At 41.2% G+C, this 20,638-nt stretch overlaps 2 protein-coding genes across 6 annotated transcripts; both read right to left on the minus strand.

Annotated features, from left to right (window-relative positions):
- Positions 1-377: 377 nt before the first annotated feature.
- LOC111969791 (tumor suppressor candidate 2) lies at positions 378-2,460 on the minus strand. Of its 4 annotated transcripts, none has more exons than XM_070445532.1 (4): positions 2,259-2,460; positions 1,395-1,636; positions 1,006-1,126; positions 378-888 (listed from the first exon to the last, which is right to left on the minus strand). In XM_070445532.1, the coding sequence occupies exons 2-4, from the start codon at positions 1,541-1,543 to the stop codon at positions 823-825; spliced, it is 336 nt and encodes a 111-aa protein (XP_070301633.1). In that variant the 5' UTR covers positions 1,544-1,636; positions 2,259-2,460; the 3' UTR covers positions 378-822. The 4 variants fall into 4 exon arrangements, with proteins under 4 accessions (XP_070301633.1, XP_023851821.1, XP_023851820.1 ...); XM_023996053.2 differs by lacking the exon at positions 2,259-2,460 and adding an exon at positions 2,114-2,250; XM_023996052.2 differs by lacking the exon at positions 2,259-2,460 and adding an exon at positions 2,059-2,250.
- Positions 2,461-2,744: 284 nt separating this feature from the next.
- Positions 2,745-19,497, minus strand: LOC111969790 (ras association domain-containing protein 1). 2 transcript variants are annotated; one of them, XM_023996049.2, is made up of 6 exons: positions 19,134-19,497; positions 14,120-14,244; positions 4,807-4,914; positions 4,335-4,626; positions 4,073-4,188; positions 2,745-3,972 (listed from the first exon to the last, which is right to left on the minus strand). In XM_023996049.2, exons 1-6 carry the CDS (start codon positions 19,447-19,449, stop codon positions 3,808-3,810), a joined length of 1,122 nt encoding a protein of 373 aa, XP_023851817.1. In that variant the 5' UTR covers positions 19,450-19,497; the 3' UTR covers positions 2,745-3,807. The 2 variants fall into 2 exon arrangements, with proteins under 2 accessions (XP_023851817.1, XP_023851816.1); XM_023996048.1 differs by lacking the exons at positions 14,120-14,244; positions 19,134-19,497 and adding an exon at positions 11,612-12,359.
- Between the last annotated feature and the right edge of the window lie 1,141 nt (positions 19,498-20,638).

Consider the following 20,638-nt stretch of genomic DNA (forward strand, 5'->3'; position numbering starts at 1 on the left):
TGTCTATAAATAAATGACTGGATCATAAAAAAACTAGACATGTCATAAGTCATGTCATAATGATTCAAAGTAAATTGGCAACATTGATGATTGACCCAAAAACATTAAGAGAATCAAACATATAAGACCCACATGTACAAGAGCATTGCACCCTGGTGATAAAACGCAGGTACAGCAGAAAAACACAATTCACCAAAAACAGCTTCCCAGGATTGTGATAACTACAAATGGAAAAAGGCTTTTGAATGGACCAGTAAATGATGTTAGTCTGAGTCATGAAAACCTCATTACTGTGACCACATTGTTATGGAACAACACTCTTCATCAGAATGTGAAACATATGTGGACTGGATAATAAAGGGGAATGCCTCAATACAGTCTTTCAGCCTGGTAAACCATTTATTCAAGTATTTCCAACTCAGACAGCTTTTGTATAATCTTTTTTTTTTTACATTAAAAAAGTTGACTAGTGCAGGTCTGGCCTCCAATCATAGAGGCAGACTTAGATATGATAACATTACAACATGAAAATGGTCAACATATACAGTACAGTGGGAATTCCTAAACCTTCCCCTGATCTTGCTACCTTTCTTTCACACACACACTTCTCTACATCACAGAAGGCAGAACGTTTTACTCTATCTACTCCTCCCTTCCATTTCGTCCGCAACATAGCTCCGGTGGTCTGTCCACAGCTTCTGAGTGTAGTCAGACATCCCACCCATTTTCTCAGAGGAACACTAGCGTTCAGGATGGAGCGGTTGTAGTGATGGTCAGACTGACATGTGTCTTTTCCACGTTGGACCACCCCCCCAGTGGGATTCACACCTCAAAGAGGATGACAGGGAAATCTACATGGATCCGGGGGTGGTTTAGCTTCACAATTCCCTGCAAACAGATAACAATATCCACTCTATTAATTATAAACAACAYCCATGGGTAACTGGAAACATTTCCAACACTGTCAGTCTGAGACTTTCACAAGTGTACATCCAATCAGCTCACCTGAGGTATGAGGTTCTTCTGAATCCTCTTCAGCTTGGACCTCTTCCGGCCATTTTTTGTCACTACAGTCTCTTCATAGAACTCATGAGCCAGGTCCCCATCCTCATCATAGTAGAGAGAGCTATCAACACAAAWAAAAAATGAGCGGAATGGAAAGCATTTGACTCATTTAAGGATCTACACACATATTTTACCTTTATTTAACTAGGCAAGTCAGTTAAGAACAAGTTCTTATTTTCAATGACGGTCTAGGAACAGTGGGTTAACTGCCTTGTTCGGGGGCAGAACGACAGATGTTTACCTTGTCGGCTCGGGGATTCGATCTTGCAAACATTCGGTTACTAGAACCACTAGGCGTACATTTTATTRCATTTACCACACATTATTACCTCCTCCTTGTGAAAATAAATGGGGTTTTTCTGGTCCCTTTGAGTCGGGCAACAGAGTGATCTTCTTGCCCCTCACTGCCTGAATCCCCTCCAGCTCCCGAACCAGCAAATGGCCAAGCACCTTTCACCTTGGATCCACTGCCTCCCATCTTCAGTGGTGGGACATTATCCCTTGTCACAGAAAACTCCTAGGCAACGATTATATGAGCTGGCCAACCAGTCAGTTTTCTACTGGTTTGGATCTGAAAGCAAGAAGCCATAGGTACTGTTGCTTTAGCTAGCCTAATAACGCTACCATACTGACCAAACGTTGCAAACAATATCTAGTTACTAAGCAAGCTAAATAGATAGGTTACCTAGCTAGCTCCAAAAGGTAACTTAGCTAACTACGTTAGCAAACGAGGTTGCCCTAGATGGCTAACGTCAAGTAGCTTGCTAGCTAACACTGTTCACTGCAGTTAGCCAGTTTGATAAATATTGCAAATATATTTAGTAGAGCTTTCAAACTGCTAACGTTATCAACCACARCTAGCTAGCTGTCCCTACAGTCCACTGGCTGTTAGCTAAACTTCGCGCGCATAATAAACTGTTAGCTAGCAAGCTAAACTAGCTTACGTTAGCTAGCTCAATTTTCCAGCTAACCATTTATAGTGACAGCATTTACAGAAACAGATTTCTTCTTTTAGCGACGTGACTTCTATCCAGGATTCAGTGCTCACTTGGATTCCTCCCTCCTTTGCGTAACGTTACGGTAGTGTTTTATCAAATATAGCCAATATGTCTAGCTAGCTAGCCACAGACACCAAACAACAAGTACACACTGTGACTCTGGTCCGAAAGAACGGAAACGGTTGGTCAGCTCACCTTGCACATGAGTCACAGCAATAATGTAGCTAGCAGTACAGAGAGGAATGATGTAGCTAGTTGTTTGCTTGACCGAGCATAGGTATTTCTGTCTTTCACACAGCATCCTTTACTGCACACCACTGTGATTTTTATATATATATATCAGTAGCACACCATCCCAAGGACATTAATAGGGACTTTCTCTGTGTTAACTCCTCCTATCCACAGTGCTTGACTTGGACTGAAATAGGTGCCTGCATCCATTTTGGGTGCCGGTACTTTTTACATTTAAGTGCAGGAGCACCACAATACTTTTGAGCTAATATTCTAAAAGAGGAACAGGAGCTCAAGTAGTAGAAYATTTTAGATGCTGGTACTCAGCTCCTGCCCAAGTCATTCACTCCCCATCCATAACTGCCAAGTGGGGAAATAATTCCCATAAATATCATTGTTTAGCTAATGAATRTCATCCCAATAGCATACCCCCACTATCAAGAGACATACTTTTGTGAAGGAACTTGTTTAATGTTGACAGTGCAAATCTATTATTATTTAAACAAATATTTGACACTGGACATATGTAACATAAAAATGTTGAAATTGAAAAGGGGATAGTCAAGGACAGTCAAATTATTATTTCAAGAGATATAGACATATGCTGATAATATGAAACAAATTCTCTGTTGTATTATTTTGTTGTTTTAACAGAGTTTTAGAACATCACAAAGAACATACAAATATAGACAATACAAACATTCCATAAAAAGCAACAGCTTCCTGTTCAGTGTTCAAAGTTTCAGGACAATTCCCCTATCAATTAAATCGACCTGGGGATTGTCCTCTCAATTGACAATCACAGTGCTCCCAACACACGGGGCACTCCCACTCAGCCTCATAAAGGGAAAGCAAAAAAGAGTAACATCCATCATAGTATGGATGTGCAGGAGGTATATGGCAGACATTGGGGTCAAATGGAAACCTGGAGTACCTGGCCCATAATGTCCATCACTTATTATTCTGACTAGCATTAAGGCCTGGAGATACTGAAGCAGACGGTATCTGAATTTGTTCAACATTTGTCTGAGCTAATAGGTTGACTTCCCTTGTATTGCTTGGCAGTAAGGGAGAGAAACAGGCCTATTGATTTGTTACCCAAAAGCTATAAATAATAGAATCTATGGACCCCGCTGCCAGCAAGAATAACAGGTGATGAACATTACGAGTCAGGTAGCTTACCCAGGATAGTCAAATGGCACCTCCATAATGAGAGGAAGTACTGGACAAAGCCAGTMTCTCATCAGCCACAGTTTCACATACTCTCTCTCAACTCTCATTCTCTCTCAGGCACAACAGACTCTCTCCAGTTGTATGGCACTTCTGATTCTCTCACACTCACACGCGCTTGCCGCTCGCTCTCATGCGCCCGCTCGCTMTCATTCGCTCTTTCATTCTCCTCCTTTGAGGGAGGTGTCGAGTTGTGTTCTCTGGGATCTTTGGATGCAGTGACTGGTCATCTTCTGATGATTGTCAGTCAGAGGTGCAGGTAGTCCCGTAGGGAAGCAGTTTCTCAGCCAGGGGTGGAACCACCAGGGGTGGGACTAGCAGCTTGGGCCTCCTGCATCCTGGTGCGGGCTAGTGCGTAGCGCTGCACTATCTGCTTGACATGCTCCTCCTCCTCACGCTGTAACATGCGAACAAAGTTCTTGAGCTCTGGCATAGAGAAGGCATCCCACTGGACAGAGAGAGGAGGGAGATGGAACATTAGTGTAAGCTGCACAATGTGAAATGACCATGTTGGTTTGAGAATGAATGCACGATGAACGCTCACTCACGTTGACCTCTCCAGTCTCATTCTCTTTCAAGACCAAACTGAGGGCTTTGTCATTGGGTCCAGCACACAGACGCAGGTGGAGTGGACGCTCGTCGTCAGGCAGCTTACGCAGGAATACTGAAATACAGGAAGAGGAAGGGAGACACTGGAATTAAAACAACAGTATGGCACCTCTTAATATTTATCAATGAGATGTCAGTGCAGAAAAAGATAAGTCGTGCTGCTGCAAAACCACAGACAAGAGGTTACAGAGGCGGGCTTACCTTGGTCATGGCGCTTTGTGCGCTCAAACAAAGCAAACTTTCCAGGGTTGTCCACCACGGTGAACTTCTTCAGCAAGGCTTCGATGACCTCACGAGCACATGTGCGGGAGCTGATATGTAGGTGTTTGGACGTATCCTTGGGCAGGTAAAAAGAGGTGCGACGCTTAACTCCCCCAGTCTTCTTGCCTGCACCATCCTGTGTTGCAGTACCCTTTCTTGGTGGGGGAACTGACACGGGTCGTAGCAGCTTGAACTGGACCTTTATGAAGCCAGTGTAGGAGCCATCTTTGTTCTGTTGAAAAGAATGAAAACATTTAGGAATTCATACTCACAAAACGTATTCACATTAACACAATTCAACATGTTGAATTGTGCAGTTATGGAGTTGAACAATAACAACATGGTAATGCAGACAGTGTTAGAGTAATTGCAATGTTACTACAATGGTATAAGAGCAATTGTTACTAATCACCAGGTTCATGAACAAGTTGCTGTTGATTTGAGCATTGTACTCCTTCACCTTCTGCTGGATCTCTGTGACTGACAGATCCTGCTGCTTCCCCCATTCAACCTGTTCATCCTGACCAGAGAGAAGGGAGCCAATATTTCAATTAGCCACTCATTGTTTACTCATTCGTCTTCTTAAGCTGACAGTGCAAGACAAAAATGGGAAACATTGGTGTTCTACCACCGTGTGTCAGCAGAGAGCCAAGGTTTAACGTTTTGCATGTCAAATTATGACGYAAGAAATGTGTGATGTGGGCCTATCTAAATAAACAATCCACAACATTTTGGGTCACAGAGGGGAAATTAGATATCAGGAGTCTTGGGGAGTCAGGTTCACAGGGGTCAGAGTTCAATAGAGCAGAGGACTAGATTGGGTTTGGTGAGAAAAGGAAGCACTAGACTGGTGTAAATCAAAATTGTCTTGAATGAGAAACAGCATTCCTACTTGTTGCTTATATAATAAATGTGCTAAAAATAAATTACTTATATTATTTTGCAGACTGTAGCAGCCTATGCTTCACAGTGCTAACTTCCTGTAAGCTCCACCCCTTCTTTCACAAAGTTATCGCTGGTTGCATCAGATTCCAAACTTCCTGTCAACGTAGCCATAGCCTATGATAGGGAAGCAGTGGACCACAATGATGTCAGCACTGACCAATCCCAGTTCCTCAATTCCTCCTATCTCTGTAGAGGAACTTGCAGCTGTTTGTAATGTCTGCAAAGGCTTTGGATTGCATTCCTTAAAGCTGTGTTCATGTAAAAATAGCTGCCCCCCTCAGGCAACACCCCCCCCCCCCCTGAGAGTCAGACACAAAGCCTTCCTCTGTTTTACAGGCATATCCTGTGGAGTCAGCTGCCTAATCCTCACAGAATCTCAGTCATCTTTTAGCAATTCACATTTAGCCTCCAGCATCTACAAGATATTTAAATGTCTCCTTTGGACACAGTAACCACCACAACTATGCGCTTCCTGTGTCTAATGGTCTGTCCTCGCTTCCTGTGTGAGAATGTCATTCAAGACATGTGATGCACATAACTCTTCTTCCTGTAWCAATTAGAGGACCAGCTAGCCCAAAATTGTCCTGTTGACAGTAGCTGCTTTTCAAATCAAATCCAATTTTATTGGTCACATACACATGGTTAGCAGATGTTATTGCGAGTTTAGCGAAATGCTTGTCGTGGGGGGGAAGGATCCATAGATCAATACTCATAAATCCTCCTGGCAGGCATTAGCATCAGCACCAACATGATCTGTCCTCTGGGACAAAGTCTCAAACTCTCATTCTACCCACAACTACATAAATCAATGTTAAGTTGTGCAAAATCAGATCAATAACCTGAATCCCATTGCAGATAGAAAGGGTGTTAAAGAGATTCTCCTGTACTTTTGTATACTTTTTAGTCCGTAGTTCTGAAAGTAGTGCTCACAGACCAAAAGTGGTCCCCGAAAATTGCGTACTACGTCACGTGCAGATACTGTATGTGCACCACGTCATCGCTCTTTCTCTGCTGTGTGAGCATGATATGCCTCTTGCTAGCTGTCACTCATATGGTTGAACTTGCTAGGGGGCTGGCCMATGTAGGGGACATTCGAGGGAAAATGGCGCAGCACAGCCAGGCACATCAGTTGGGTATGCGCAAGCCCAAAAATGTGAAAGTGGGCTAAAATAATTACCATCCCGATTAAAATGCCACAGCTGTTTAGCATACTGGTTGGCTGACTTTAGAACCATACAGAGCATCACTTCAGAGAGAGAAGCTGCCAGCCTGAACACCTTTCTCTCAGAGAGCAGAAACAGTGCCAGACCGTTTATATTATACACTATATACAAAGTATGTGGACAGCCCTTCAAATTAGTGGATTCGGCTATTTCAGCTACACCCGTTACTAACAGGTGTATAAAATCGAGCACACAGCCATGCAATCTCCATAGACAAACATTGGCAGTAGAATGGCCTTACTGAAGAACTCAATGTGGCACCGTGATGGGATGCCACCTTTCCAACAAGTCAGTTCGGCAAATTTCTGCCCTGATAAAGCTGCCCTGGTCAACTGTAAGTGCCGTTATTGTGAAGTGGAAACGTCTAGGAGCAACAATGGCTCAGCCACGAAGTGGTAGACCACACAAGCTAACAGAATGGGACTGACGAGTGCTGAAGCGCATAGTGCGTAAAAATCGTCTGTCTTCAGATGCAACACTCACTACGGAGTTCCATACTGCCTTTGGAAGCAATATCAGAACAATAACTGCAGCCAAACACGAGCCTAAGATCACCATGCACAATGCCAAGCATCGGCAGAGTGGTATAAAGCTCGCCGCCATTGGACTCTGGAGCAGTGGAAACTCATTTTCTGGAGTGATAAATCACGCTTCACCATCTGGCAGTCCGCCGATTTGGTGAATGCCAGTAGAACRCTACCTGCCTGAATGCATAGTGCCAACTGTAAAGTTTGGTGGAGGAGAAATAATTGGACAATCAAAAGCTTCCCCCTAAAGTAAATTTAATAAAATTTGCCAAAATGTGCTTTATAATTACTCATGCCTATACATAAATAAATACAAATCATTCAAAACACTACACCAGAGAGCATGATTTGGCCAGAGAGGATCGTTAGCTTCTTTTAAAAATGTGCTGTGGATTGTTTGAAGCGCGCAATTTGGTCAGAGCGCGGCGAATAGACTACCAGATAGCTGACTGTTGAGTTGCATCGGTTAGTGAAAAGCAGTTAAATAGGCCTATCGCAATATTTCAAAATACAATTGTAGGAAAAACATACTTTAGAACGCGAATGGCTATTGCGGAAAAGACAAAGAAAAGATTGATCTGTCTCTAGTCTATTCTCAACTCCCAATGGAGCGAACAGTCGCCTATCTTATTGGCACCCGTGGAGAACATCCCCATATTCCCGGTGAGTGCGCACATATTCACTGGCTTTATCATTGGATCAGTACCACTGGAAAGTTTTTGGGGGATAAGTAATTTGATTATAAAAGGCCACATTTTTCCAGAGAAAAGAAAGGATTAGGCCTACTCTGTCACTACACACTCAGTACTGTGCATTATTCAGTACTGTCTGTTTTGCTAACAGTGATTGAGTTATATTATTAGCCTAAATTATGACTATACAATCTATTCGTCACAGGAATATTAGCCTCTTTTACATTAGTCTGCAGAGTTGTGGACTTGAGTCACATGACTTAAGTTACAAACTTGATGACTTGAAACTCAACTTGATAGAAAATAAAATAACTTGAGACTTGACTTTAAATTATCTGGCCATGTTTTGTCACTAATTTTGTGGCGCCGAGTCCGTTGTATTACTCTCCACGCAGCCAGCGACAGTAGCCGCAACATCGTGCCTTGCAACAACTAGTGAAACGTACACTCGGCCCTCTGATTGGACCAGCAAACCTACAATCAACACAGGTCGGTTGAGCTAACGAACAGTTTGCTGATTTTCTTTACAGCTATAGGATCGGGTGCAGYGCAAATGTAAAATTCTAGGGAGAGTGGATTGCCATAATAAGTAAATATGCAGCTCCAAATAACAGTGGAGATCAAGAATATTAACTGTTTACTTAGCAAGCACACCGGCAATGGGGCATCAAGGAAAATTAGCATAGGCTTACTGGTCTTTTGGTATGTCAAAATTGCTTGAAATTTATAATTTACTGATGAGGTTTGCATTTGGAATTTGTTTTAAAAAGATTATTATTACTGTGGCGAAAACCCCCGTGTCTCTCCACTTGTACTCGCCATACTCCCGACAGTGGAGAGAGCTTGTTCTCTTGTTGAAATGCTTTCTGTTGCTTTCTTTCACACATTTAAATGCACATGTGGTAAATCTATATTCCATCTAACCCTACAATAATTGCTAACGTTTCATCATTCCATCCCCGTAACGTTATTTCAACACTTAGACATTTSTTTTTCATGTTTGATAAGATACATTTTCATTTAGCCTACCATTTCTTAACCTCGGAGTGGGCGCGATATTTATTGTGCACATAAACGTTCAAGACTCACGAGGTAGAAGTACTGTTTGTTTAATTCAATGTATGGTTTGCATTGTTCATATTTCCCGGGTTATGTCGGAGTTCCGTGTGTCTGTGTCCAATGTCTCTGTCTGGTTGTGCGTATTAGGAGCTTGCAAGCTTCAGTATGCACAGAAATGGGCTATGTGGCTTACACGCCACGCTTTTGAGTCAGTACGTTGAATAAGAGAAAATGATTGTTCCATGTACGAATGGTGATGAAATATCATTAAGTGTAATTAAGACAAATGTATGTACCAATGTAACAATGGATGTGGAAATTGCCTTTTACATTGTAGAACCAGTTTATTGGTTCAGGGTTCGTACAGACAGTTRCAAAATTCAGGGACTTAAGTACTTTTCCCAAGCACTAATATTTATTTTCAAGGACCGTCAATTTGTAATAGTTCATATTATGCAATTGTTTCTAGTTGCCACCGGATGGCAGTATATCACCACAACCCCGTGAAAAAAAAGAAAGGCAAATCCAGGGGAGCAGGCGGACATAACAAGCATACATGAATCATTCATGCTTCCACTTGTTCGCAGAAGTAGGCACGATTAGAACTCCGATCAAGAAGCCTTCACAGTGTTGATCAACGCTGGGAACGCAATAATAMGTGGGTAAAATATAATTAATCAAATAAAAAGGTGCGCAAACAGCGTTTACCCTCTACTACATACCCGGTTGGGTCTGGCAAAACCCATTCATAAACATCAATATGCTGCCAGGCAGTATTGGATCTACATTTGCCCAGCATTTTAGCTATCGATGTGACATTTGGCGGCGCCTAATCAGTGGCGCCTAATCAGTCAGTTCTGTACCTGCATGACTGAGTGGCAGTGTGGGTGGAATGAGCGAGCTAGCCTGGCAACCAGAGCGTGAGACACGTGAGGAAATAAAACTCGGTAGTCTGCCTGGAAATTAATTTGCATGACCAATACATTTTTCAAGTATTTTTCATATTAACATATTTGATCATTTTCTGTTCTCCTCTCTTTTGAAGTACCAACTTGAGAAAATGTCAGACTTTCAAGGTATTCCAGTAGTTGAATTTCAGAGCGCCAAATTCAAGTACTTTAAGCACCTTGTGCGACCCCTGTTGGTTGTAATTGCCAATTGGGTAATCGTATGGTCCTGGGTGGGGCCGAGTGCTTACATGTACCAGTTTGAGGTCCTGTTAGACAGATTTCATTTGGTTTCTCAAGGGGAGGCTGTTTAGTCTTGCCATCTACCTGTGTCCATTCAGATAGGACATGTTAAGCTTAATAAAAAGGCTATTTCTTTTGGCCAATTGCCCGTGTACATTTGGTAAATGTTATATGATATGGCAACTTCAACATTGAATCACAAAGACCAGTAAATAAATCTACACTGAGCACATCAACCTGCCTTGTCGTCTGCTGATGTCATGCCCTTACCACTGCTACAAGGTCCCTATTTTACAATGGMATCATCAAAATGTGTTGTAGACAAAATAATGAAAGGGGTTGTCTGGTCGCCTCAATAAACAGACAAAGATTTGTAGTTGAACAAGTCATTGTATGTATAGATTTTACTTAACTTGAAAAAACATGCGACTAGACTTGCTCTTAGAATGCACAACTTGGACTTGACTCGAGACTCGGACCTTGTGACTTGATACTTGCTTGTGATTGGAATAATAGTGACTTGGTCCCACCTCTGTTAGTCTGCAAATGCAATGCATTATAAAAAGGTGCAATATATATWTTTTTTTTKATTCTTCCCCAAACTCGAAACTCCACACGCCTATGGATATCAGCCATGTTGTGACTTAATAGCGTGTATTATGCATCCTTCCACACCCCCTTTAGGTTTAACTGAACTCATACCACTGAGCACAGCTTCCAGAAAAACAATTGCTTTCAAACTGGGATTTCGTGGCTAATTGAGGTTAAACAAGAATTATTCTGCTCATAGATTATGCATGTATGAACTACACATTGACACATCCAGCCCAAAGCGGGAGGTTTGAAAAACGTAGTATTCGCCAACGTTCCAGAGCATCTAATGTCCTGCAACTAGTAAATAGGCAATCACAAAATGGAAGCCAGAACAGTCAACTAAGGAGTCACCCATTTTTTACTGTGCTGTTATTACCGTTTTTACTCAACTGTGTATAACATTATCTAATGTATTCATTCAAGATGCTGTAGAAATATGAGTTAATGAAACATAATCAAATGTTGTCATTCCCCTTATGTCTAGTAGGCTACTCATTCAAACCCTCCAGAGATGTCTGTGCAGGCTTGTGTGTGCAAGTTTTGCAAGTGTGAAGCAATGTGAGTGAAGTAATTTGTTTCTGAATGGTCCAGAGAAGATGACTTGTGTGAGTTGTGAAACTTGAGGGGTTATCGTGGGTGTGTCACTAAACTCTTGAGCGGTTCTCAGCATCGGGATGTATGAGTCATCATTGTAATATGAGAGAAACAGTAGATTCCAATTAACGTTTTAATACGAGTGGTCATCATAGTTACTACYACATCAAATATGACAACTTCAGATGACAATTTTCGTGGATATGTTATTTGAAATACTCTAGTTTATGCCTATATCACGTCATAACTACTAGAACGTATAATATAAAGGAAGCTACACACAAGATAGTCTAACCTATTATGCATGAACATCAGTGAAGGCGAAGGAATGAATAGCCAACATCTTATTCAATAACTCTTATTCAACTGCTTGACAAATTGTTCTCCTCTCACCTTCTCCTTCTTGGGTTTGTGAAGGAATGATGTGCGAGCAGTGAAGTACTGCTCGAACTCTGAATCGGAGTCCCCACTGTAGTATCCGCTGCTAGTCGAGCTGCCCCACGTCTTCTCGAAGGACAGGCTTTTATCCGAACCGCTGACCGTGTCTGTCATTATCAAACTGTTACAATGTAACCAACCGTCTAGAGCGATGTTGTGTTTAGAATTCGCCAAAATGTGTCAGGTAGTTATCTAATTCGGCTTGGATATGAGCGCTGATAGGTGTCGTTTCCTGTTTAATAAGACAAGTTCTATCTACAATTGTAGTATCCCACTGCAATCAACGTGTAACTACAGAAACGTTAAAACAGATAGAGTGTAAAGTAATACGGACTGCTAGTATAGTTAGTATATCTCTGTAAACTTCGACAATGTTGTTCTAAAGCGCGTTTCTGTCGGTTTCCTGTTCAATCTGGCCACGTTTCGGCTTCTCACAACTAGCTGAGAACTGGATGATGGACCAGCCCCCGCGTTTCCATTGCTCTCCTGGTTTTGACTAGAWGGGATACAGTTTTTGTCAAATTTCACTTTTCGTAGCAGGCTAGGACAATTTACGCAGCAGGTTATGATAATTTACGCAGCAGGTTAGGATAATTAGGTTAAGGTTGGAAAATGGGTTGGGTTATTGGGTTAGCTAAAAACAACAACTTTTGACGTAAATTTGACAAAAACTGTATCCCTTCTAGCCCCTACCTTCCCTCCCCCGGCCCGCAGAGGCTCCACCCAGGCGGTTGAGATTAGAAAATACACAAAACCAGCGCAACAGGCTATGATTGGGCGCTGAGGGGAAATTCCAACTCCCTAATGACATCATACCACTCCCTACCCTGTCTGCCAACAATAAGGCGATTTGAGAAGATGAAAATCATGTGACGATTCACATGTTAACAGAGCGTAGAGTACTCATATGATAACAGAGTTTAGAATATTCACATGGCAAATGCATGACATAAGTAGACATGTAGGCTCAGGGGTTTACAAAGAACCGCACCACTTTAGAGAAAAATATATACACTACCCTATGTATTTCATTGGACCGTGTTGCTAACACTTTTTATTTGGCTCTATACTCCAGCATTTTTGGATTTGAGATCAAATGTTTCATATGAGGCGACAGACAGTAAAGAACGTCAACTTCTATTTGAGGGTATTTTCATAGATATCTGTAAGGTGTATTTGGAGAAATACACTTAAATGTGTAGTAAAGTAGTCAAATGTTTAGTATTTGGTCCCATATTCTTAGCACGCAATGACTACATCAAGGTTTTGACTTTACAAATTTATTGGATGCATTTGCAGTTTGTCTTGGTTGTGTTTCAGATTACATTGTGCCCAATAGAAATGACTGGTAGATTTTATATTGTGTAATTTGGAGTCACTTTTACTGTAAACAAGAATAGAATATCTTTTCTGAACACTCCTGCATTAATATGGATGCTACCATGATTACAGATAATCATGAACAATGATAAGTGAGAAAGTTACCGAGGCATAAAATCATACCCACAACACATGCTAACTTCTCACCAGTACCAATAAAAGGGGAGGTTAGCATTTTTTGGGGGGTATGATCTTTATGCCTCCAACTTTCTTACTCATCATTATTCAAGATTCATTCATTAGCCATAATCATGGCAGAATTCACATTAATGTAGAAGTGTTCAGGAACATCTACTCTTATTTACAATAAAAGTGACTCCAAAATGACACAATACATTATTCACCATTCAGTTCCTATTGGGCAAAACATAATCCGAAACACAATCAAAACAAACTGCAATTGCACAATCTTGATGTAGTCATTGTGTGCTAGGAATATGGGGCCAAATACTAAACTTTTGACTACTTTAATACACTATATGGGAATTTGTCCAAAAACTTATGAAAAATGAACTTTTTCAAAATGGGTGGACAAGATAAAGTGCTTTAACAATAAAACATACCCTCAAATAAAAGGTGATATTCTGTACTGTCTCATACACAACATTTGATCACAAATCCTAAATGCTGGAGAATAGGGACAAATGTACTCATTTTAGCATCACTGTCCAAATAAATACGGAGGGTAGTGTAGATCCAACAAGAACAACTAAAAGTGATGCCCATGCTACTGTATCTAAAGGAAATGGTGAGAGAGGACCTGAACTGAAAGGACCTAATGCATTATTTCCAGGGGGATGGGATAGAAAGGAAGAGGCGTGTTTACAAGTGAGTATGTAGACACCATGTCACCACAGTGTGGCCTAGAAGATAGTAGATAGATAGTGGTCATGACACATGACATGGCCGGTGAATTATTTTTAAATATTTTTTTTAGGCCGTCATTGTAAATAAGAATTTGTTCTTAACTGACTTGCCTAGTTAAATAAAGGTGAAATAAAATGGCCGGTGAATGAGGGTTTGAGTACAGAGAACACATAATGACATGCATATACAGTCTGTATCAGATCATGAGGTTCTTACCACATTTGTATCGGTCTCCATAGTGTGTTCCATAACACATGTTTGTTCAACTATGGAGCTACCATCCAAACGGCAATCTAATTGGATACGAGCTCGACATCTGTAGTGACACGTGAATCTGCAATCTGTGAGAAAAGAGAGGTGAATGAAAAACAGGATTTAATAGAATAGATCATGGGTTGCAATTAAAGCTGGGCCTCGTCCACCAGGGTCTACATTTTGTAAGGCCACGGTCTACGATCAGCCATGATGACACACAGATGTAAGGAAAGATTGACTATTAAAAAAAGTGTCACCCACTGGCTCAGAAACCTCCATTTCGTAGTTTTGGGTCATCCCTCCCGTTCCATCCCTCCAGCTTTGGATTTCTAAATTGTCTGCTGTCCTCCACTGGCCAGAGTGAGTCATTACATGTTTGTCAGAGAACAAAACTTGTCACTGACATATTTGACTTCAATTTGGTCACAAACAGGACATTATTAGAAAAGTATTGCTAGAACGTAGAGTGATTATTGTACAAATAAAACAGCTGTATATTAATGTAAGGAGATTCATGTAAAGGAGAGATTTTACCAGCATATTCCGATACGCTTCAGACATTTATCTCCCCACAAATCTAATGGTCACACATTACAATACAAAGGATGGAGGACTGGTTGTGATGAAATGCCTGGTAGTGAAGCATTGACATCCTGCCTGAATGTAATTGGTGTCATATAGCCAACTGCAGGTGTGAGTTGTTGCCCAAGGGCTCTTACAGCTTAGCTCTAGTTAGATCCCTGTACGGCCAGAGGAAAGGAAACTTTGAAGACTATGCAAGAGGAAAGCGGTGCAGGATACCAACAAACCGACAGCACCTATACAAGAAGACAACAAACCACTAGAACCATCTCAACGTCCTCATAAATAGACTGCCGCCAACTGCTGATTGAATCTGGGAGTCTTGTTTTGACAAATACCACAGAGCTAAAACTGGGTCTGGGATTTCCAGGCAAGCGGTTTGGTTCTCAGCTGGTTCTTTGCTGCTGGAAATGGTAATGTACCTATTTGCAATGACTCTAAAGCCTATTCAGGTCTAATGAATACTGTGTCCTGTGAATGGAGCCAGTCTCACAAAAAGCCCATTTAGTTCAGCTGAGAAACAATGAACCAAAGCTATACAGCCTGGCACATACATAAACAAACACAAATATGGCCTATGCACAAACAGGCTATATAATACCTTGAAAGACATTCTCATAGCCCTAGTTAAACCTTACAACACTCACACACATACACTTTCAGAAAAAAGGATACGGTTAGGGTTGTTCCCTGCATTACACAAATATCAAAATACACATTATATACCTTCAGAGGTATACATTGGATCTCACATGGTACTGTTTGGTACCTTTTAGGGTAAATGTGCAGATAATCTAGTATAATGGTAAACATTTTTACATAATATTTGGAAATAAAGGTACGATCATAAGCTTAGTGGGGGCATAACATTCAGTTAGTTGTTTTTGGCCACCCGTGAGTTGAAGTTTTGTACCAGTTTAAGTGAGCTGTGGTTATGTTAGTTAAAGGTTGAGTATGTCCATTGCCACTTCTAAAGTCTTAATAAAATGCTTACATAAGAGCATGTGACAATAAAGATCTGTAATTAATATTTTAGCAATCTTAAAGATACATTCCGGAGTATCGAAAACAACCTCTTTATTTTCTTAAACGTCCTGTTTTGGACTCGACGAGTCAGTGTATGGCTCATACATGCATAGTAAACCATTTGCAGTTGTTACATTCTAACCTGCCATTATCTAGTCCACAAGATACGTGCTCGTTCATGTCATGTAGTGAGTGCACGATCTGAAGCGAGTAGGATTGCCTGGCTACTTAGACCTTACCATGAGTTATTTTCATAAGGGAAAATACATAGAATACATCAATCAAATCCTTGCATCCTAAATTAGAAAACATTAAAAAAATAGATCTATTAGATGCCGGTTGTAGTTTCATTTCTCTTTTTCAATAAGCTACATTTCTCTGAAGTAAGCAGAAAATTATGTGCGCTAAAGATGGCTTTGTAGCCAGACAAATACATTAGAAGACAATTGTCAACCTGATCAGAAACTTTATGCTCACCACATGAACCTCCTAAATTATATCCCTGGTGTATTTTCTTAGTCTTTTGAGCGATATATAAAAACATTCTAAGGTTTTAACCAGGCGCGAATCACGGACACAACACACAGTTTATGCGCTAGAGAAATGTATACGGAAACTTTCACCCGTTTCCCTTTTAGTTAATAAAATGTAGCCCGACCTTTCTGTTGTTTCAACCATCCATCCCAATCAAATAGTTTCATATATACGTATGTCTGTCCACCGTTTGTCCTTATATGTGCACACATCAGGTATTCCATGATATGGGATAAATCTAAAACTGCAGTTGGTTGCCAGCTATCATTATTCATCACGTAGACAAATACTGGCCTATATATAATAATTAAATGACTTTAAAGGTGTAGGTCATTTGATGCAAACATATACTGTAAGTAGGTTATAACTTTTCCATTGTATAAATTATATTATCACAATCGCTTGCTTGTCATACTAGTCTGTACAACAACGGGAATTAGCCACAGCCAAGCTCCAGGGACAATGTTGATTGGCAGGTGGAATTATGTCCAATGAGGTTTAAAGTAGGAGGTGGGATCAGATCGGCACAGCATTGTGCAATGAGGTTGTGGGGTGAGGCCAAGAATGTGCACAGCTCCTGAACACCCATAGTTAAAACATTTTTTTTAATCTTGTACATGCTACAGAGGCTCGAGGACAATGACGTGGTAACGAAGTATACAACTTTCGGGGACCAATTTTGGCTTGTGAGCGCTAATTTCAGAACTACTGGCTAAAAAGTATACAAAAGTATAGGAGAATCTCTTTAACCCAACACTGAGCGGCCTTGTCAAGAAGTGCGGACCTCTTGACGTAATGGTTAAGGAGTTGGCTTGACAGTTACTGGACCCAGGATCAAGACTTGGTCGGGGCTACCCCCAAATTTGCTACATTGGTGTCAGAAGTGGGAATGGCGGAGAGAAGTGAACACATGAGGCACTTGGTATAGAGAAGAGGTACATTTTGGCCACTTAAAAGGAACAAATGGCCTTGTCACTGTGGTGGTACACAAAAAAAAGTGTATGTTTACCTTTTGGCTCTTTTAAAAGGTACAAACTGCAAGGGTACAATTATGTACCTATAACTAATGGTACAATCAATGGACGTACCTTACAGGGTACCACTACATTGACAAGAGTTTGTACCCTTTTAAGTACAATTCTGTAGCTTTATTCCGAGAGTATAGGCCTACAGACATGTATGCAGACATGCAACTGTAAAGCACATCAAGTTGCTTGCTTAGTGAGTACCACTTTCTCCTGATTCGGTCCATACCTGGTGTGAACTCGGGACATCTGCCTCATAAACACACGTGACCGTCCTCCCTCAAACGTCTTAGCCGATCGTGCCACCTCAAAAGCTAGCTAATGAGTCGAGCGGATTAAGGCTGAGGAGTACAGTAAATTGCACGTGCTACACAATCACAATCACGACATGCACTCACACATACATACATGTCAGTGGAGGCTCCTCAGAGGAGGAAGGGGAGGACCATCCTTCTCAGTGAATTTCATAAAAATAGTCAACAATTAAAAAACGTTATCCTTTTTAGATAAAACCATACTAAATATATTCACGTCACCATATAATTGATTAAAACACACTGTTTTGCAATGAAGGTCTACAGTAGCCTCAACATCACTCTGTAGGGTAGCGCCAAGGTGTTGCCGGAGGACAGCTAGCTTCTGTCCTCCTCTGGGTACATTGACTTCAATACAAAACCTTGGAGGCTCATGGTTCTCACCCCCTTCCATAGAATTACAAAGTAATTATGACAACTTCCCGGAGAGCGTCCTCCAACCTATCAGAGCTCTTGCAGCATGAACTGACATGTTGTCCACCCAATCAAAATATCAGAGAATTAATCCAGTACTGAAAGCATAAGCTACAGCTAGCTAGCACTGCAGTGCATAAAATATGGTGAGTAGTTGACTCAGAGAGAGAGAAACACAATAGTTGAACGGTTTTGAACAAATTAATTTCTTCCAAAATTAAGGAGAAGCAAGTGAGATAGTTATATATTTTTTACTTTCACTTAGCTAGCAAATGCAGCTAGCTAGTTTAGCCTACTCAAACACCTGGCTCAAACAGAGAGGGATGCTATGTTAGCTAGCTGGCTATGGCTAACACTGAAACTCTTCCAAGTCAAGGTAAGCTTTTCGTATAAATTTATTGCCACTGGGGCCACCGGTGTAACTGCTAAACTGCTCTCTGACTGTACACTGTATTGTATGACTGTAGCGGGTTTACAAATGCGTTAGTTCTAGTAGCTATGTTGACTATGACGTGACAACGACGTAGGCTGTGTGTAGTGGTTAGCGGTCATGATATGAAGGTTTGGCTTGGAAAGTTTTTTTTGCCTGGTCACAGACAGCTGTTGTGTTGTGCACTAGCGCAGGGAAAAGGTGGGAGGAGCAGAGCGCGTAGATAGTTGCGAGAAGGAATTATTTCTACAACGAGCAAAGTGATCATGCTGTTTTTATATGGCTGCTATGAAAGTTAACTGTGTTTGCATGTGATCAGGGGTGTTTTCATTCCACCAATTCTGATTACACCCTAGATCAGCTAGATGTTGTAAATGTTCATTCATAGGCTAGGTTGTAGCAACCTCATGATGGGTACAGGGGAACATTTTAGTATCATGTAGTAGCCTAAACCTAAATCGATGTTACATTGAGCTGGGTGAATGGAATATGAATGGCAGTCATCCAATACTCTGTAATAGAAATAAGGCCATGCTCATTAAAAAAATGATCCTCCTCCCTCATCTTAGAAGTCACCGACCGCCACTAATACATGCAATCATAATCATGCACTCACACACAAGTAAATCCTGTGCAGCAGGCAGACTCACGGGCACAGCGCAGGCTCTGTTTGTACAGTCCCCAGATGAAGTCTCCACACAGGTCACACCAGGTGGGCTGGGCATGGCTGCAGGGCTGGAAGTCATGTCCCTTTCCCCTCTTATCTGTGAGCAGTGGGTCCAGGCTATCCCCCACCAGTCTGATGATGCCCACCCGGCTGAGCAGCTCTGGGACCTTCCCTGTGCTGATCCGCAGAGCATTGGCCCGCTCCAGGCGAGGTGGTGAGCGAGGCACCTCGCAGCTGGTCAGCTCTATCGGGTCATGTAGCCTCAGCTCACGGAGCTCAATGAACTCACCCCAAGACATCCTGTCAGTCACAGCTTCAGTTCCTTCTTCACACAAAGGCAATCACACCTGTGACCAAAACAAAAAAATGTTTTAACCTTTATTTAACCAGGTAGGCCAGTGGAGAACAAGTTCTCATTTACAACTGCGACCTGGCCAAGATAAAGCAAAGCAGTGCGACACAAACTACACAGAGTTACACATGGGATAAACAAACGTACAGTCAATAACACAATAGAAAAGTCTATATACAGTGTGTGCAAATGTAGTAAGATTAGGGAGGTAAGGCAATTAATAGGCCATAGTGGCGAAATGCACAACCTCAATCCAAGATCACCCATAATGAAGCACCAACTCAAGGACATAAGCCTACACTACAGTAGTTTTATCCGTAAATTGTGGAGAACTTCCCATACAGCTATGTATTCCTTCACTATTATTAAAACCATGGTTTGAACAAAATACTTTAGCTTATTGTGTACTGAGTATGAATGAATGAAGTCTGTTTCTCGACATCAATTGTCAGTTTTCCTCAAAATACACCAATAAAGTGGTCTACTCGGCAATAAAAATAGAACTTTGAGTTTATTAAACCAATCTGTGCTTCAGAGTAAATGTGTTTCCTTCATTTTCTAAACGGGACGTTTTTTTGTTTGTTGAAGAAGCCCCTTTACCATTTACTATCTCCAAGGCAATTAAAAGTAAACTTTCATCCCATCAAATGTAAAATTACATGGTTTTAAAGTCTATGATTGGAATAAGTCACCAACATTCAAGGCTTTAAACATATCGTAAATAATAATTGTAAACTGCAGGCAGGTTGTTGAGCATCCCAGAATGATTGATGACGCGAGTTAACATAGAAACACGAGAATTGCACCGACTCGAGCCTATTTCATAATTATGACTGGTTAAGGTAATGTTAATAATAATTCGATAAAAAGTGCTATATGTTATTTTGAAAGTATAACAACTTACCAAAACATGGATCCACCCCTGCAGCAGCCAATGCTTCATCTCCAACGTTCTTCTATTTTACAACATTTCCATAGAAGTTATTACGAATAACGGAGCGGAGGTGTACAGCTTCGCATCTGGAAACAATGCATCATCGGCTACATAACGGAAATACCACTCTTCCGAAAAACACGACTATCAGCAGCATGTTTACTTTGTAACCATCCCGTCACCCAATTCTGACACTCCAACA

The sequence above is a fragment of the Salvelinus sp. IW2-2015 genome, linkage group LG11, assembly GCF_002910315.2.
Source record: "Salvelinus sp. IW2-2015 linkage group LG11, ASM291031v2, whole genome shotgun sequence".
Classification (NCBI taxonomy): Eukaryota; Metazoa; Chordata; class Actinopteri; order Salmoniformes; family Salmonidae; genus Salvelinus; species Salvelinus sp. IW2-2015.

What these genes read in the sequence shown, in the direction of transcription:
- LOC111969790 (XM_023996049.2), bottom strand. Translation starts at nt 19,449, where the DNA reads ATGTCTTGGGGTGAGTTCATTGAGCTCCGTGAGCTGAGGCTACATGAC. An exon ending in ACAGAGCCTGCGCTGTGCCC is followed by an intron (nt 14,245 to 19,133) that starts GTGAGTCTGCCT and finishes CTTTTCTCACAG; the next exon opens with ATTGCAGATTCACGTGTCAC. An exon ending in GCAACTTGTTCATGAACCTG is followed by an intron (nt 4,627 to 4,806) that starts GTGATTAGTAAC and finishes TCTTTTCAACAG; the next exon opens with AACAAAGATGGCTCCTACAC.
- LOC111969791 (XM_070445532.1), bottom strand. Translation starts at nt 1,543, where the DNA reads ATGGGAGGCAGTGGATCCAAGGTGAAAGGTGCTTGGCCATTTGCTGGT. An exon ending in TTTATTTTCACAAGGAGGAG is followed by an intron (nt 1,127 to 1,394) that starts GTAATAATGTGT and finishes TTGTGTTGATAG; the next exon opens with CTCTCTCTACTATGATGAGG. An exon ending in AGAAGAACCTCATACCTCAG is followed by an intron (nt 889 to 1,005) that starts GTGAGCTGATTG and finishes ATCTGTTTGCAG; the next exon opens with GGAATTGTGAAGCTAAACCA.